The sequence below is a fragment of the Rhinolophus sinicus genome, linkage group LG15, assembly GCF_036562045.2.
Source record: "Rhinolophus sinicus isolate RSC01 linkage group LG15, ASM3656204v1, whole genome shotgun sequence".
Lineage (NCBI taxonomy): Eukaryota > Metazoa > Chordata > Mammalia > Chiroptera > Rhinolophidae > Rhinolophus > Rhinolophus sinicus.
This window is the reverse complement of record NC_133764.1, coordinates 48,104,824-48,121,484: the sequence shown is the minus strand read 5'-3', so window position 1 is coordinate 48,121,484 and position 16,661 is coordinate 48,104,824. Positions and strand designations below refer to the sequence as shown.

General features: G+C 57.1%; 2 protein-coding genes and 1 long non-coding RNA gene across 4 annotated transcripts; 2 read left to right on the top strand and 1 right to left on the bottom strand.

The window, feature by feature from the left end:
• Nucleotides 1–603: 603 nt before the first annotated feature.
• FKBP10 (FKBP prolyl isomerase 10) lies at nucleotides 604–7,810 on the bottom strand. Its single transcript, XM_019747632.2, has 10 exons — nucleotides 7,436–7,810; nucleotides 5,223–5,368; nucleotides 4,726–4,915; nucleotides 4,477–4,622; nucleotides 3,892–4,081; nucleotides 3,570–3,715; nucleotides 2,869–3,061; nucleotides 2,333–2,475; nucleotides 1,977–2,140; nucleotides 604–1,637 (listed from the first exon to the last, which is right to left on the bottom strand). Exons 1-10 carry the CDS (start codon nucleotides 7,678–7,680, stop codon nucleotides 1,452–1,454), a joined length of 1,749 nt encoding a protein of 582 aa, XP_019603191.2. The 5' UTR covers nucleotides 7,681–7,810; the 3' UTR covers nucleotides 604–1,451.
• On the top strand, nucleotides 2,359–3,996 carry LOC141568941 (uncharacterized). The gene is made up of 4 exons (XR_012492284.1): nucleotides 2,359–2,496; nucleotides 2,953–3,084; nucleotides 3,356–3,482; nucleotides 3,861–3,996. It is a non-coding gene; the product is annotated as an uncharacterized LOC141568941 (long non-coding RNA).
• A 209-nt stretch (nucleotides 7,811–8,019) lies between the features above and the next one.
• On the top strand, nucleotides 8,020–14,892 carry P3H4 (prolyl 3-hydroxylase family member 4 (inactive)). Of its 2 annotated transcripts, none has more exons than XM_019747634.2 (8): nucleotides 8,020–9,289; nucleotides 9,474–9,626; nucleotides 9,739–9,910; nucleotides 10,656–10,784; nucleotides 11,681–11,826; nucleotides 12,491–12,574; nucleotides 14,045–14,117; nucleotides 14,456–14,892. In XM_019747634.2, exons 1-8 carry the CDS (start codon nucleotides 8,810–8,812, stop codon nucleotides 14,476–14,478), a joined length of 1,260 nt encoding a protein of 419 aa, XP_019603193.2. In that variant the 5' UTR covers nucleotides 8,020–8,809; the 3' UTR covers nucleotides 14,479–14,892. The 2 variants fall into 2 exon arrangements, with proteins under 2 accessions (XP_019603193.2, XP_019603192.2); XM_019747633.2 differs by having other exon boundaries at nucleotides 14,045–14,189.
• Nucleotides 14,893–16,661: the final 1,769 nt, after the last annotated feature.

The following is a 16,661-nucleotide window of genomic DNA, read 5'->3' as shown; positions in this document are numbered from 1 at the left end:
GGGGGCAGTTCAGTGACCAGTTCCATCATTTTCTCTCCCAAGCACCTCCTCTAACCCATCTGATGGTTTGGGTCATCTCCATCCTACTGGCAGGGCAGATGAAGGCTGCCTGACTAGTGGCTGAAGCGAGTCTCTTCCCAAGACACCAGCAGCTTGAACTCAGTTACCTTTCCTCTGACAGGATGGATCTGGAAGGTGGTAATGGGCCCACAGCCAGGAGCAGGGAGAGGTGGGCATGTTTTGGAAACAATCTATGTGAAAGAGTGGAATTTGACCTGTGCGGTTTAATCCCTGAGATTTGTATGTTGTGTTTGAGGTCAGGAGCCTCATCTTTCCCTTCACTTGGGACAGTTAGGCGACAACAACCATCGCCCCACACCTCTCCTGTGGTCACCCACTCCCCATCCTCCAGCAGACGGGCTCCCTCTCCAGTTAGGGCCCCTGGGTTAGGCCTCCGGGAGGCAGCAACCTCCAGAGGAAGAACGAGAGCTAGGGACACAGTGCAGTGGGGCATGGAAAAGCCTGCTTTGTTCCCCTTGCTTTCCAGTCTTTGGGTGGAAGGGCCTCCCCGCAATGAAAGACCACTTCCTGAGGCCTCTGGTTTTTAGTCTTTTATTTGGCACAAAGGAAAAAGATCTGACACCAGTTTTGTCTTTTGAGTGTGCAGAGCTCCACCCACCACTCACCCCTCAGTCCCCAATAAGCCCTTCCATGTTCATCTCAGCCCCGAACCAAGGATTTCATTTATTTCCTAGCCTTAAGATCCATCGAAGTAGGTTTCTTTTACCCCCATCCTTTCATTTTCTTCCTCTGTCCCTTAGAGAAGGCAGCCCTCTTTAGGGATGAAAGGCCCAGCCCTGACCTGTAGCACCCCAGGGGAGAGAGGGGGTGGGACCAAATAGGTGACATAGGGCTGCCCTCCTAGAGCAGCCCCCTTCCCTTGGAGCCAGCCAGAGCTGAGGGAGGGTGGCTGGGGGGACCCTGCCAGCCCTGGTTCATGCTCCTGAAGAGCTGCCATGACAGGAATGGGGGCTGGACATAGTGGGAAGGGGATGGGGAGGTAAAGCACAAATAGAGGGGAAGTTTGGGGAAATAAAGAAATGATGAGCGTGGCCTTTCTCTGTCTGGTGACTTGGAGGTGTGGGTGAGGGGCCAGCAATGGTCCCATCCAACCCCAGACTCCACCAATGCCCAGATTGGCTTTGTAACTCTTGTAAGGAAGTTTTGCAAAATTTGTAAGGAAGTGGTGTGGGGTTGGAAGACAGAAACCAAGTAGAGGTCTGTGCTGTGGATATTACTCTTGGGCTGGTGGGAAGACCAGAGCTGTCTCTGACCACTTTTCAGATGCTCTCAGACCTCATCACAGCAGAGGAGACAGTGACTGTTAGGAGTCAGCCCCACTGCCCACTGCTCCCCCCCAGAAGTGGGCCTTTGCATTTGGGCCCAGGCCCTCAGAGCTCCTCGTGGACCCGCTCCTGGTCCTCGTCCGACTTAAGCTTCAGCTCTTCAACGGTGATCTTGCCATCCTGGTTGCGATCCTGGTTCTGGAACATGTCCCCTATGGTTTTCTCCTGGTCCTGCCCCGGCATGAGGCGTCCTTTGCCCTCACTAACTTGAGACTTGATGAAGGTGGAGAACTGAGGGTGAAGAGAGCACAGGGGAGGGCAGGCATGAGGGGCTTGCTTGAGCAGCCTTGGCAAGGGCCCCCGGGGGAGGCCAGCCAGTGAGAACTGAGAGGAGCCGTTGCTGGGGTCCTAAGCAGGGCCAGGGCAGTGGTACGGGGGAAGGGCTGCCTGTGTGCCAGGAGAGAAGGCAGGGACAAGGGACCTCAGGCAAAGTGACCAGCAGGGGGGCAGGAACGTGGGAGCAGACAGGATGGACAGGGACCACGTTCTTGCTAGATGCCACCATGCAAGGTGGCTTCTGCTGGGGTGAGTACGGGGATGGTTGTTTTAAGGATTGAGCTCCTCACCCACCTCCTCTGGGGGGACCTCGCCATCCTTGTTGAGGTCCATGTCTTCAAAAAGGTTGGCAGGAGGGTCCTCGTGCCACACAAACAGGTAGCCTTCAGGCACCCCCTCCTCCCGTGATACCAGCTCCACCTCAAACATCAGTACAGCACTGCCAGGGACCCCCCGGGCTGGAGAGAGGGAGAAGAGAAGGAAAGAGTCCCAACCAGATCAGGATCTGGGCCTGGCTTTGCGGCCTGCCCAGTGTGCTCCCCAGCCTGCAAGCCTGTTTCCCCTCTTTGGGACTGGAGAATGGGGCACTGGATGTTTACAGAACCATCTGGAAGCGGCAAACGGAGAACAGACCAGTGTCTGCCGCTCACCTCCACTCTCCCCATGTGCCAGGTGCGGGGGGACCACGAGCTGCCGCCTCTCTCCCACACACATGCCCTGCAGGCCCTTGTCCAGGCCTTCGATCACCTTGTTGGCCCCCAGAGTTGCCTCCTGGGGGACCCCATAGTCATGCCTGGGGAAAAGCAGATTCCAGGTCAGTGCCCTTCCTTGTTCCTGCCAGTTCACCTCCCATTGTCCCTCCAACTCCCGTTCCCAAGTCAGTCTTCCTGGTGCCCGCCCCACGCAGCAGAGTGCAGGGCCCTACGGTTCAGAGATGGGGCACCCGTCTCATTTTGCCAATGCCCCTGAAGTGTGGCTTTGAGGACTCACCTCTCCCTGTTTCAGTACCCCCTCCATAAAGTGAAATTGCAGCTCCCCACTGCTAGCTTCACCTTCCCTTCCCCTTTCTGCCGCTTCTGCTCCCCATAGATGGAGAAAAGGGGGGTGCTATGAGGAGGACTCCCCTTGCCTGGGCCCACCCACCTGCCCAGCCCTGGCCCTGGCCCTGGCCCTGCCCCACACGCACGAGGAGAAGAGCTTGGTGCCATCTAGCAGAGAGCAGTTGTAGTGGTAGCGAACAAAGTCCCCAGATTTGGCGGTCTCGTTGCAGGTCTCGGGGGGCGAGGACAGTGTCTTGATTTCCACGGTGTCCGCAGGGTTGTGGAAGTCGATGACATGGACATCAAAGATCAACACAGCCGAGCCGGGGATCTTGTCTCCTGAGACCAGAACGGTGGAGCAGGTCAGCTTGGAGTCTAGTAGGGGCTGTTCAAGGTTTCCATGAAACTGCCCTGGGGTTTCAGACGAGGATGGGATGGGATGGGATGTTTGTCCACATAATCAACTCTTTTGGGGAGGGAGGGACCTGCCAGTTAGAAAGCCCTTTACACACACAGTCTTGCAACCTCCCAGTAACTTACCCTGCTGATCAGTGTGAATAGTCCCATTTTATAGGTGAGGACACTGAGGCTTCCAGCAAAGCTGGGTCTCAAATCCAGGTCTCTGCTTCCTAGGGCTATGCTGTTTCTGTTCTTCCATAACCATCCCCCTCCCCAAACTCAGGAGTCCTTCTCCAAGATGGAAGGGGAGAAGTGGGGGGACTGCCCTGGAGAAAAGGATGGAGTCTGTGTGGCAGGAAAGGTGGGTGACTTTTTTGTGATGGGAAGGGCAGAGTAGGGGAAGGTCAGTGAGCAGTTCAGGAGAGGAGCTGAGGTACAATAGGCCTACCAGTCCCGTTCTCCCCATAGGCCAGGTGCGGGGGGATGGTGATCCTCCGGCGCTCCCCCATGCAGGAGCCCTGCAGCCCCTGGTCCATCCCGGGGATGATGTAACCCTGCCCCACGTAGGTGTTGTACGTGTGGTTGCGGGAGTAGCTGCAATACAAGGTGGGAGGGCCAGCAAGGGAGTCAGATGGGCCACTGCCCTTGCAGGCAGCTCAGAGCCACCCCCAGCCGCTGCCTGGGTGACCCCAGTATCTGGTACTTTCCTTCCTATCTCGGCTTCTTGCCTTCCCCCCAGCCCCACCCTCCCTCCTCAGGACCCCGCTGACCTGGAATCGAAGAGGGTGCCATCCATCAGGGAGCCATTGTAGTGGTAACGCATGAAGTCCCCAGCCATGGCTCTGCGGACACAGCCGGCTGGGAGCTCCAGCGTCTCCAGCTGGACGGTGTCCTTCGGGTTGTGGATGTCAATCAGTAGGACCTGGAAGACCAGGGAGGCCTGCGGGGGGATCACAGTCCCTGGGGAAGGGACAGGCTTGTACCAAACAGGTGGAGAGCAAGCCAGGGCTCCTTCTCGCCTCAGGAAAGCCTATGTGAGCACCCTGCAAAAAGGTGCTAACCTTGCTCTCCACGGCTCTTTCCTCGCCCTCAGCAGTCCTATTTCTTGCTCCTCCAGTGAGCCCTGAGCTGGGTTCCACCTCCCCCCCCACCTGGCCCCCGACCACCACCACCCCATACTGAACCTTTGTGTGAATCAGAATAAAGCAGTCTTTCTTAGTGAGGCGATCAGCAAGGGCTGGATTTCATCCCTGCTTTCCTCCCTGGCTGGGTGCCCTCGTGCAGTACACAACCTGAGTAACTGTATGTGGCCGCCCACTTCTGGAGAATCCCCCTGCGTGCCTGCCTGCCCTCACCATAGCCTTTCTCGCCATAGGCCAGGAATGGCGGGATGATGATCTTCCTTCTCTCTCCAGGACACATGCCCAGCAGCCCCTGGTCCATGCCCTTGATCAGCCAGCCAGAGCCGACGTAGGTGTCGTAAGTGCCGCCCCTACTGTAGCTGCAGAGAATGAGGTAGAGATGAGGCTGCTGGAGGTGGGAGAGCAGGATGGGCCCTGGACTGCCCCCAGGCCACAGTCCCCAGGGCTCCCTCCAGCCCTTACCTGGTGTCGAAGGTGGTACCGTCCAGCAGGGTGCCGTTGTAGTGATAGCGGACAAAGTCGCTGTCCTGGACCATTCGGGGGCAGTGGGGCGGGCGCAGCAAGGTGCTCACCTGCACGGTGTCCTCCTTGTTCCACACGTCCAGCAGGACCACGTCGAAGTAGAGGGTGGCATCCGGGGGAATGAGCCCCGCTGTGAGGGCCGGGCAGGTGGAGCTCATGTTCCGTGGAGGGCTGTGTTCTGCTTGGACTCCCCCTGCACCCCCTCTAGTTCCCATTCCTCCGAGTATATCCAACCCAGGGCCCTGTTATTTCCCTTCCTCCCAGCCCAGGGCAGGAGACAGAACCTCTAGTCCCAGACCTGCCGGTATCAGGCTGCATATGCAGTTGACCTTGGGCAAGTCACTCTCCATCTCTGAGCTTCAGTTTTCTGCCCTGGGGTCCTTGATTCTGCCTCCGGGTCTCCTTCCTCCCCGCACCAAGGCCCCAGCCCTTCTCACCCACACCGATGCTGCCGTAGCCCAGGTGGGGAGGCACGACGAGGCGGCGCCGCTCGTTGACACACATGCCCATCAGGCCTCGGTCCATGCCAGTGATAAGGCGTCCCACGCCCACCACGATGGCCACCAAAGTGCTGCGGTCATAGCTGGGGGCAGAGGGCACAGAGGGGATACTGTGGACTCAGGTGTACACAGGTGAGGGCGCACACAGCCAAATGTTTCCCTCTGCCCATGGTCACATATGCACAGGTGTTACACACGCACATGCACACACAACCCTCCCCCATGCACAGGTATAGAACCACAGGCTCCTCACTGCCCTGCGAGGTCAGAGGTCACCTGGGACCCCCAACTTAAGAGGCTGGGCTTTTACAAAAAGGAAGTCCCCAAGGAGTCTAAGGGCTTCTATTCCCCTGGGATGGGGGTGGGTGCAGGCCTGTCTGCTGCTGCTCTCTGCTGATGGCAAAGCAGTGCTAAGTACTTCCCCGAGGGGAAGAGGAACAGTAGTGGGTACTTAGAATATGCCGATTAAATGCTTGGCATTTTACATTCATGATCTTACTTAATTCTCTCCCCTGTGAAGTAGGCATTATTGTTTTCATTTTTCTTATGAGAAAAATTGAGACTTGTGAGACTAAGTGACTTGCCCAAGGTCACAGCTAATATGTGTCTGCGGATATCGAAAGCCCATGTTTGTGCCTCTGTACCATCTACTAGGCAAGGCGGAAAGGAAGGGGATGCAGAGCTGGTGGAGGCATAGCGATTGGTCCTCAATTCTGAAAGAGCCTATTCTATTCTAAAACTGCCATGGCTTTTATTTGTGTTTAGTTATAGTTTTCATTTAAGCTTTCAGAAGTTAAAGGAGGCTGGGAGGTTTTTATTTTGACCAAAGGGGCCATGGATTGTGCATTTTTCAGGTTCAGTACTGCATGAACGGGGCCCAGCCAGGCTCCCCGAGTCCCCAACGGGGAAGTCACCTCCCAACTCCCACCCTGGTCCCCAGCCCTGGCAGTCAAGGGCTCAGGGTTGCACTTACTCCTGGCCTCTGCCTACACTTCATGGTGCTCACGGGGCTGCTTTTCTGACTGACCTGCCCCGTTCACAGTGCTGCTGTGAGGGCCCAGCCACCAGTTAAATACTATCGGGGCGTCCAGTCCTCCCAGAATCAAAGCTAAGCGATTTGAACCGACTTTTTAATCTCCATTTTAAGGAAAGTAAAGCTAAAGCGGCAAAATTTCTTGTCCGTGGTCACAGCCTGGATTGGAACTCAGGGTCTTGGACTCTGGAGTTCGTGTTCTTACCCAACATACTGCCTGCCCGTGGCAACTGATTTCCCATGGGCCAAGCTGTGTGTTTTGGGGAAGGGTCTAAGAGGGACTGACTTTTTGGGGTTTCACGTATGTCACCAGGACCCACGGTTTAACCGGGGCTGACAAGCTGCTCCTACCAACCAAAGTGGACTTGCCAGAGCAGAAGCCAGTCTCTCAAATCCCAAGGCTGGCAAGATGGGCGGCAGCCCTGGCCTGGTAGAGCTAAGATGGAGGGAGGTAGGGGTGCAGGGAGATCCAGGGAGGGAGTTATGAAAACCCTCTGAGGAGCCCACGGCAGCATGTGACACGTAGACAGGCAGGGTCCCTACACGGAGCTATGCCCTATACTTCCAGATGCATCCTACTGTCTTATAATGCCTGCCGCTGAGGCTGGCTGCTGGGAACCCCTACCCTCTCCAAAATAAAGTTTTATTCCCTCTTCTCTAACCTGGTGTTGAAACCAGAAGGGAGTCGGGTGGGTGGGAATGTAGAGGGTCCCAGGCTTAGACCACTAGAGGATTCACTTGCAGCAAAGACCATGCTCTTATCCCCAAAACTGGACCAGAACGTCCCCCTCCCCACGTCTTTAAATAAAGTAAGTAAATAGAGCAGGTCACCTTGATTGTCACACTCGGGAATGTGGGGAGCTTGTGTGAAAGAAATTGGGGTCCTTGGAGAGGCAAAGATTTGAAATTGAGAGCAGGGGATTTATCTTTGGGGAGATGGATGTCTGGGCTGCCCCCACACACACACACTCACCCAGGGTACTGTGTTTGGAGTTAGGGGATCATGGAGTACCAGAATGCAGACAGGGCTTTAAAGGGCAACAAGGGAACCCAGGACCTAGGAGCGCCTGGTCTGGGCTCAGGGGAGTGGTGAGTCTGGGGCCACCCAACCCATTACCTCGAGTCAAACTTCTTGCCATCCTCAAAAGTGCCGTTGTAGTGATACCGCACAAAATCCCCCATCTGTACTTCCCTGGGACAGGCCTTGGGGATATGGTACCTCTCGATGACCACGTCTTCCAGGGGGCCCCCGGCCGGGCTGGCGCGGCCCTGCCCCCTCCCCACCGCCTGTACGAGCAGCAACAGTATCGGCAGCAGCGGGGCCCGGAGGAGGGTGTGGCTGGGGGACCCCGCGCGGAACATGGTGCCTGGAGCTGGGATGGCCGGCAGTGAGGGCAAGAGAGAGAGAGAATCGCGGCCAACCTCCTTCCCCCTCTTCCCTGAGCTGGCTCCCCCCCTTCCTGTCCTCCTTCCCCACCCCCGCCCTGGCTGGTCCACGTGGAATGGGGGCTGGGGCGACTGAGCTGGTGAGGCAGGGAGTGGGGGGTGCAATAGGAGGAGGGGGCCAGTCTGAAAGTGTTAGAAACAGAGGAATGCACCACAAAGAACTCCAGATTCCACCCTCTTCACCCACCCCGGGTTGAGAGACCTGGGGCCTAGAGTGGAGGGAGGCTCGCGAAAGATGAGAAGTCGGAGCGGACTCCCAAGTGGAAAAAAAAATTCAGTGTCTTTTTTTCCGGAGCCCCGGGGTCCTAAAGCCGCGCTGATGCATCCCTTGCTTCTTTTACTGACACCCCCAAATCTAAGCCCTCTCCAGGAGGCTGGCGAGGCTCCAGAAACTGAGGGTATCTCAGTGCTCCCCCACCCCTACTGTCCCAAGGACGGCCTCTTCAGGGATGAGGAGCTGCTTTGTCCTGCAAAGGCTGGACTGCCAAAAGAACTTTCTGACGTGGTATCGAGTAGGAGGAGTTGGTGAAAGTGGAGGGTGTGCAGGGTAAATCTAGGTGTGCACCTCCCCGTCGCGGGCTGGGGGAGACACTAAGAGTGACCCCTTCAGGGCTGGGGTTGGGGCGCGTGTAGAAGGGTTGCTGTGCTGGACGCAAGACCCGTTTCCAGGGCTTGAGCGAGCAGATGGAGGTGGTACTTCCCTCAGTTTCTCGATCTTGAGTTGGGGGGACTGTCTTTGTGTGGGGAAGGGCTTTCTGGGCTCCCCACCTTGCGGTAAGCGTCTTCCCCCTCACCATCTGTGGAGGGAAGGACCCCTACGGACAGGCCAACGTAGGGGACTCAGGACACCATTGTGCACTCGGAAAAGAGGGGAGACGCAGCCCCTCTGTCCCTTCAGGGATGGGACCCAGGGCACCACCCTCCTGGCTCGGCGCGGCACTAAGACCCAGCGGGCTCGCGGTCCCGGGCCCTGCCCCGCCCGCCCGCCGGCGGACCGGGTCCGGACGCAAGCTCCGCCGGGTGAGCTGGCTGGTGCGGTGGGGGTATGGGGCGGGCGGCTTGGGCGCTGCTGTGGCTGCTCCTGCGCTGCACCGGGGCGCAGTACGAGAAGTACAGCTTCCGGGGCTTCCCGCCCGAGGACCTGATGCCTCTGGCCACGGCCTACGGGCACGCATTGGAGCAGTACGAGGGCGAGAGCTGGCGCGAGAGCGCGCGCTACCTGGAGGCGGCGCTGCGGCTGCACCGGCTGCTGCGGGACAGCGAGGCCTTCTGCCACGCCAACTGCAGCGGGCCCACGCCGCCCACCGCCTCGGCCCCCGGGCCTGTGCCCGGCCCTGACAGCGGTCGCAGCGACGAGTGGGCCCGCGAGCTATGGCTCTTCGGCCACGTCCTGGAGCGCGCCGCCTGTCTGCGGCGATGCAAGCGGACGCTGCCAGCCTTCCAGGTGCCCTACCCACCGCGCCAGCTGCTGCGCGACTTTCAGAGCCGCCTGCCCTACCAGTATCTGCACTACGCACAGTTCAAGGTGGGCGCCCGTCCCCAGATACCCCGCCCGTCCCGGTGTCCTCTGCCTCTCCCCGGACCCCACTCGGCCACGTCGCTCCAAGCTGGGTCCGCAGTAGCATTGCTGTCATCGAGCCCCAAGCCAGCCTGTACGCTCAGGGCCGTGAGTTCTAGCCCTGCTGACCCGCTCTGTCCTCACCCCACAGGCAAACCGGCTGGAGAAGGCGTTGGCTGCGGCCTACACCTTCCTCCAGAAGAACCCGAAGCACGAGCTAACCGCCAAGTATCTCAACTACTACCGCGGGCTGCTGGATGCGGCTGAGGAGCCCCTCACAGACTTGGAGGCGCAGCCCTACGAGGTGGGGTGCAGGGGAAGAGCTGGCCCTGATGCTCCTCCCTGACCCCCCAGAGGGCTCGTAGAGGAGGGGAGTGGTGGGGGTCCCCCTGACCCCCTGCCACACTCCCCTGCAGGCGGTGTTCCTCCGAGCAGTGAAGCTCTACAACAGTGGGGATTTCCGCAGCAGCACCGAGGACATGGAGCGCGCCCTGGCCGAATACCTAGCCATCTTCGCCCGGTGTCTGGCTGGCTGCGAGGGAGCCCACGAGCAGGTGGACTTCAAGGACTTCTATCCCGCCATAGCAGGTACCCCCACCCAAATCCATGAGACATCCCTCCCAGCCATCACTGGGCCCTGCTTCCCAGAACTTCTCAGACCCCTTAACACTTTTATGGAGCACTTACTCAGTGCTTGGGAGGCAGTCAGGAGTGAGGTGTTATCCTGTTCCCAGCAGTGTGTTGTTGGCTGAGAGACTTAGACAGGGTAACAGATCTCCTGCCACTGGGCTTAGAGGGCTGTGGGCAGGAGTGCCCAAGGCGCTGGGCATCGGTGGAGAGAGGCAGTGGCATCCCCAAACCTCTGGGAGGTTGGGTTCACAGGCTTTCCAGGCAGAGGTCAATGCAAGTGCAAAAGCGCCCAGCTAAGGGGGGAAAACAGCCCAGCAGGCGTGTGCCCAAAGCAGTGTGTGGCCAGAAATCACACCTAGCCTGGGAGTCCCTAACTGCAGGGATCCCTCAGTGGGGGGCAGAGAGGGCTGCCCTGAGCTTCTCTATCTGGGCATCAGTCCTACCTTCAAACTTCCCCTGCCACTCTCTCAGAGAGCCCTGGCTCTCTCTGGCTTTCGGGTGAGGGTGAGCTGTGGGTGGTGATACGGCCCTGTCCACAGCAGTCTTCCTCAGCATGACTTATCTTACCCACAGTATCTCATGTGATTGCAACAGGCTCTGCAGGCAGAGCTGGGATTGGAAGTCATGTCTGTCACCCCATCTGTGAGACGGAGCTTTTCAGCACATCATCATCTCCTCACCACTGCTTTCCCCCCACCCCCAGATCTCTTTGCAGAATCCCTGCAGTGCAAGGTGGACTGTGAGGCCAACTTGACCCCCAATGTGGGTGGCTTCTTCGTGGAGAAGTTCGTGGCCACCATGTATCACTACCTGCAGTTTGCCTACTACAAGTGTGAGCCTCCCAGTGGGCTTGGGTGTCAGAGAGCACTGCACTGGGAGCACTGCAGAGTTGTGGGGAAGCTCTCCCTCAGAATTGAGGCCCTTGGGCAATGGGAGGGAAGGCTGGGGGCGGTGGGGCAGGTGAGAGGCTTGTGGGAGAGAACAGAGAGCAGCCTCGGGGAGGATTCAAGGGCCTCTTGGGTAAATGACTAGATAGCCAACAACTGCACAGCACTTGACAGTTTACAAAGCCCTGCCACATCTGTTTATCTCACTTGATCCTCTCACCAACCTGCTGCAGCTGACATTACTGGACCCATTTTTCAGATGAGGAAACTGAGGCTTATAGCGGGCAAGGGGCCACATGGCTAATAAAAAGGAGGACTTAAGGCTATCCTCCCTTGAGGGAGATCCTGGTGTCAACAGGGGCTGGGATGGACAATCTCCAGGGCTCCTACAATGCAGAGATGCCAAGAATCAAACAGAGGCTGGAGTTGGAATGAAGGGACTGAGGACCAAGAGGCCAGGAGACCCTTCATGGGTCCAGTTGGCAAAGAGGTCGAGGGCTGGGCCACTGGCCTCTAATTCCCCAGTGTTGTCATTTTCCAGCTATGTGAGCTTGAGCAGTTTACCAACCTCTCCATGCCTTGAATTTCTTGTCTGTAAAATGGGGCTGACAATAACGGTGAGTCTTAAATGACTTACGTGGGGCCTGCCACCCAGTAAGTGCCCAGTACATCCTAGCTTGCATTATCAGTGGGTGGGATGAGGTGCTCAACAGGTATTCTCGGAGGTGGCTAGGGAGGCAGGGGTGCTGGACTGAATGGGGAGATGGCATGGTTGAGGTGGGGGTCATCCCTGAAGATGAGCAAGTGTCAAGGCCACTCTCCACTCCTCTTCTGTCTGCAGTGAACGACGTGCGCCAAGCCGCCCGCAGTGCTGCCAGCTATATGCTCTTCGACCCCGAGGACAATGTCATGCAACAGAACCTGGTGTATTACCGCTTCCACCGGGCTCGCTGGGGCCTGGAGGAAGAGGACTTCCAGCCCCGGGAGGTAGGCATTACCATCCGAGGCACGCTCAGGACCATGTGGTTTGATAAAAAAAATCCTGGCTTCCCTGGAAAGCAGGATGGGGAAGTGAAAAGAAAGCATATGGGTTTTGGTTGGAGTCCTGGGTTCAAACACAGCCCCACCAGCTGTGTGGTCCTGGGAACACTGCTGACTCTTTCTGAACGTGTTGCCTCACCTGCAAATTGGAGGTGGTACTACCTGCCTTGCCAGCATAGTGCCTGGGATGTGGGAGGTACAAAAATACCTGTTCATGCCTGCCTGCTCCCCACCCTCATCATCCTCACTGCTGGCCTTTGCCCTTCTTCCCCAGGAACCACCCCCCCCACCCCCCTCAATTTGGAACACTGAGAAACTCCTTGGGAGTCAAGGGCAAGACTGGCAAATATAAGGCACATGGTAGCCCCATTCTCTTGTCCGTGGCAGACATTGCTAATCAATAGAGGCATTCTTTCTCAGTGAGCCCCTGGAATCCTTCTTAACCCAGCACTCCAAGCAGCTACGATTTTGTAATCAACATGTGAATTGATAATTGCTCTAGGCTCCTTGAACTGGAAAAGAGCCCAAGGACCCAGATCCTAGGAACTCTGGCTCCTCCACCATCTGGCACCAGGGTCCAGCTCACCTCACTTTCCCTCTTTCCTCCCAGGAGGCCTTGCTCTACCATAACCAGACGGCTGAGCTACGGGAGCTGCTGGAGTTTGCACACATGTATCTGCAGTCGGATGATGAGGTAAATGGCCCCCACCCTCCAGGGCTGGGTGGTGATGGAAACCCCTTGGTCCTCTTCCTGCAGCCACTGTGCCAAAGCTCAGCCCAGCTCCCAGCAGTCAGCTGCTGTGAAGCAGGAAAGACTCACCTGTCCCTTATCTATACCTGCCTTCTCTCTGTGCTCCGTGTTCTCATGCCCTGCCTTCTCACATGTCTGAACCTTGCTTCTCCTGGGCCCAGCTCAGGTGGCATCTCCTCCAAGAAGTCCTTGCTGCATGTCCTGGCTCTGTCTTCTGGGCTTGCAGTGCCAATTCGGACCCTCTGTGCCTCCCTGGACCTGGACTTATTTTCAGCCCTGGTCTATCTCACCACCAGCCTCTTTCTCCAGCCAGCCTCCTAGAGGATTGTGCTTCAGGACAGGAGATCGGGTTATTCCTAGTTCTCCCACAGTGCCTGGCACAGAGCTAGTGCTCAGAAACTGAGTTTGAATGAACCAGTGAATAAATGAATGCAGGACACCAGGAAGGAGGAACCACAGTGTGTTCCATTGATTCTGAATGAGGAATTGAGAGCCTGAATTCTCTGAGGCATCACTGCTCAGTGCTTATTTACCCACTTCCTCCTTTGTTCAAGCACACATGGTCCCCTCATGGAAGATGGGGGCCAGGTCTGCACTCTTAACACCCAGGTTAGTGCTAGCCAGATTTGGCTCCACCACTTCCTAACTGCGCAGCCCCCAAGCAAGTCTTAGGTAACACTCAGACTTCCATTTCTTCATCCATTGAGAGAGGAGAATAATGACCATCTCACACCATGTGGTGAGAATGAAATGAGATCAAGTATGTAAAGCACTTAGTATAGAGCTGGCACATAGTAGGTGCTCAGCAAGTGGTAGAGATTTTGATCACTGTTATGTGTCGCCTGCTGTTTGCCAGACATCGTGTTTGGAGCCGAGGTAAATTGATGAGAGGCACAGTCCCTTCCCTAATCAGCTCACAGTTAGTGGGGGAGGCACGAACTTCCTCTCTGTGTGGGAGAGGTCTGCATGGGTCACCAGAGAAGGACTCCAGACCCAGCCAGTGTTGTCAGCAAGGGCCGCAACCCTGGAGCTGATGCCTGACGTTGGAGGAATAAACCAGAGCTCTCCAAGCACGAGGGAGTAAAGGCATTCCTGGCTGGGAAGAGCAGACCGTATGCACAGACTAGCAGTATTCTCCCAGGGGTGTTTATGCTTAAAGGGGGGACTGTAGAGAAGGTGATGCTAATGCTAACACTGCATCTCTGCTGGTGGAGCCCCATGCACCGGTTAAGGGAGGGGGCAGTTTGGGGATAGGACCTTGTGGGAGAAACCCCCACGTCACACCTGTGCTCTTGAGACTGAGATGGGGTGGGAGGGCCCCGGGGTGGAAGGGCCCCTTGGCCAGGCAGCGAGCAGATGCTGTGTTGTGCCTTCTGTGACCTGGTTTTTCCCCTAACCCTGGGGCTGCTCTAGATGGAGCTGGAGGAGACAGAACCACCCCTGGAGGCCAAGGACCACCCATCAGATGCTGAATTTGAGGGGGAAGGTGACTATGAGGAGGGCATCTACGCTGACTGGTGGCAGGAGCCAGACGCCAAGGGTGATGAGGCTGAGGCTGGTCAGTGACTTGGCAGAGTCCTGGTTGGGGGGTGGGGATGCAGCCTGGGCTGGAGGTTGGGGACAGAAGGGTTCTGGCCCTGGGCTACAGAGGCAGGGAGATATGTCTGTGGGTGCTGGGACCCCTCCTCTGGGGGCTGCCAGCCGGTGGGCAACCCCCATCGCACCTGGTGGGGGCTGGCATCCTTCCTGGAAGCAGGGGCCAGCTGAGACCTGTTGGGAATAGGTGGGGGGCTAACCCCAATGCTCTTCCCTTTTCCTTTGCAGAGCCAGAGCCTGAACTAGCATGAAAAGAGAGCCACGCCTGCACCTCTTAAGGGCTTGGGAAACCTGGGCCCAGTGGTACCACCTTCACCAGCCTGGGAAGCAGCAGGAACTATTTATTAAACATATCAAATGGACATAGCTGACCAGGCTCCATCCCATCCCACCTGTGAGTGCTGCTCTCCAGACCTTCCTGCCTCCTCAATGGGTCTCTGGACCACAGGATGGTGGTACTACTGCCGCTGACGCCCGTCCTCCCCCTGCTCACCCCCCTGGACAGTCTTCTGGAGAACATTCCAGCTCCGCCTAGTTGGGGTCTCAGCCTGAATTGTAGAGACAGAAGAGGGGCAGCTGGCGTCACGAAGAGCCCTGGACCAGGAGTCCATTGGTTCTTGGCACACTGGCCGTGGGTGCTCAATAAATGTTTCTTGTTGAATGAATCACAGCGCCTGGGATCTAGTCTCCCCTGGGCTGAGGAGTGAAGGTGCAGGTCCTTCCCTCCCTCTGCAACCATCTCCCCTTGTCTGTAAATGCGGGGGTGGTGAAAGGGGCACAGTCCCGCCCTGTGGACCCTGGGTGTTTGTGAGCAGCAGCGTGTAATTGCAATCTGCCGCCAGGGGGCGTGAGGACGCAGTTCCTGCTTCTAGTCCTGGGAAGAGGGAAGACGGTGGTTTCAAATTTCTAAAATGGGATGTCCGGTGTTTTCCTAGTTTAGCATTGCTTCCCTCGGGGAGTGTGGCGACTGAGGGGAGAGAACCAAGGACATTTACTTCCGGTTTTTACTTTCCAGACGTTGACTGACCCACGTTCCTTAGAGTCAGAGCGAACATGCCTTCCCTTCTCGCTCTGCCCATTCTCCATTCCACAGCAGAGACTGGGGCCCCAACTCAGCAGCCAGAGGAGCCCTAGGGAAAAGGTTTGATCACGCGAGACTTCGTGATGGCAGTGGGACTGCCAAACCGTCTTGCCCAATCTTGTATTGGGTCCAGAGGGCAGAGAGTCTGGAGATGTGGGAGTGAGAGTGGTGCCAGGTAACTACCACCCAGCCCTGTGACTCACCAGTGTCCCCACCATATTGCACAGTGGGGAGGTGGGGGCCAAAATGTACTCTCTGGGGAAGGACTCTGGGCTGAACCCAGTGGCAGGGTGGTGGAAGAGCCTTCTCTCCTACTGGAGGGCGGAGCTGAAGCTGGGAAACCTAGTTCTCACCTTCCACACCCCTATTTTCCCCAGATGTACCAGGTTACTGGGTCTGGGCCCCCACCCTGGAGGACTCCCTTTCCTTCCCCGCCCCAAACCCCTTTCCTGGGCTTTCGGTGATGATGAGGGTGGGAGGGCCAGAGCCTAAGTCTGGAGCTCAGGTGGGTGGGGTCAGGGCTGGGGGCCCAGGTGACCTCACTCCCCCCTCCCATAGGTGGGTCTGCAGTAGGTAGCGTCTCCTGAGAGCTCCCAGATGCCAGGGCGGCTAGGTCCCACCCCACCCCTTTCAAGCTGCTGTGTAGTCAGCTTCCACTGAGGCCCCGCCCCCTGTTGCTGGGAGGGGCTGCCCTCTGGTGCTGGTACTTCAGAGGGTGGGGAGGGAGCCGGGATGTGCTTGAGCGTGCCTGCATGAGTAGAAGTGTTGGAATCTGGATGGCTGGGTGTGAATCTGAAAGTGCCTGTGTGCTTGTGTGTTGTGTGGATGTGCGGGGCTGGGTGTGAATATGTACCTGTGTCCATGTGTCAGAATGAATGTCTTTCCCTGGAAGTGTCGTGGGTGACTGAGCGTATCTCTGCACATGCGTCCCTGAGTATCCCTGTGCATTCATGAATGTGATTCTAGAGGGGTCCATTGACTCACTGAAAACATTTATTGAATACCTACTATGCGCCAGGCACACTGTAGGTGCTGGTTATACATTAATGGGCAAAGCAGGCCAAACACCCTGCCCTGGTCGAGCTTGCATTCCAGTGCAGAGAAAGGCAGTAAACAATAAATGTTATAATAAATAAATTGTCTGGTGATGTTACATAAGTGAGATGGAAAAATAGAGCTGGGTGAGAGGATGGGGAGAGCAGAGGTGTTATAGTTTAAGAAATGTGTTGATATGTGTGTGTCCAAGTGTGCATCTGAGAGTGGCATCTCTGAGTGTGTGGTGGTGAGGCCGGGTGTGTGACAGGAGAAGAAGGCCAGCCCCTCTCTAGGCACCAATCCCCCAAACAGGCCGCT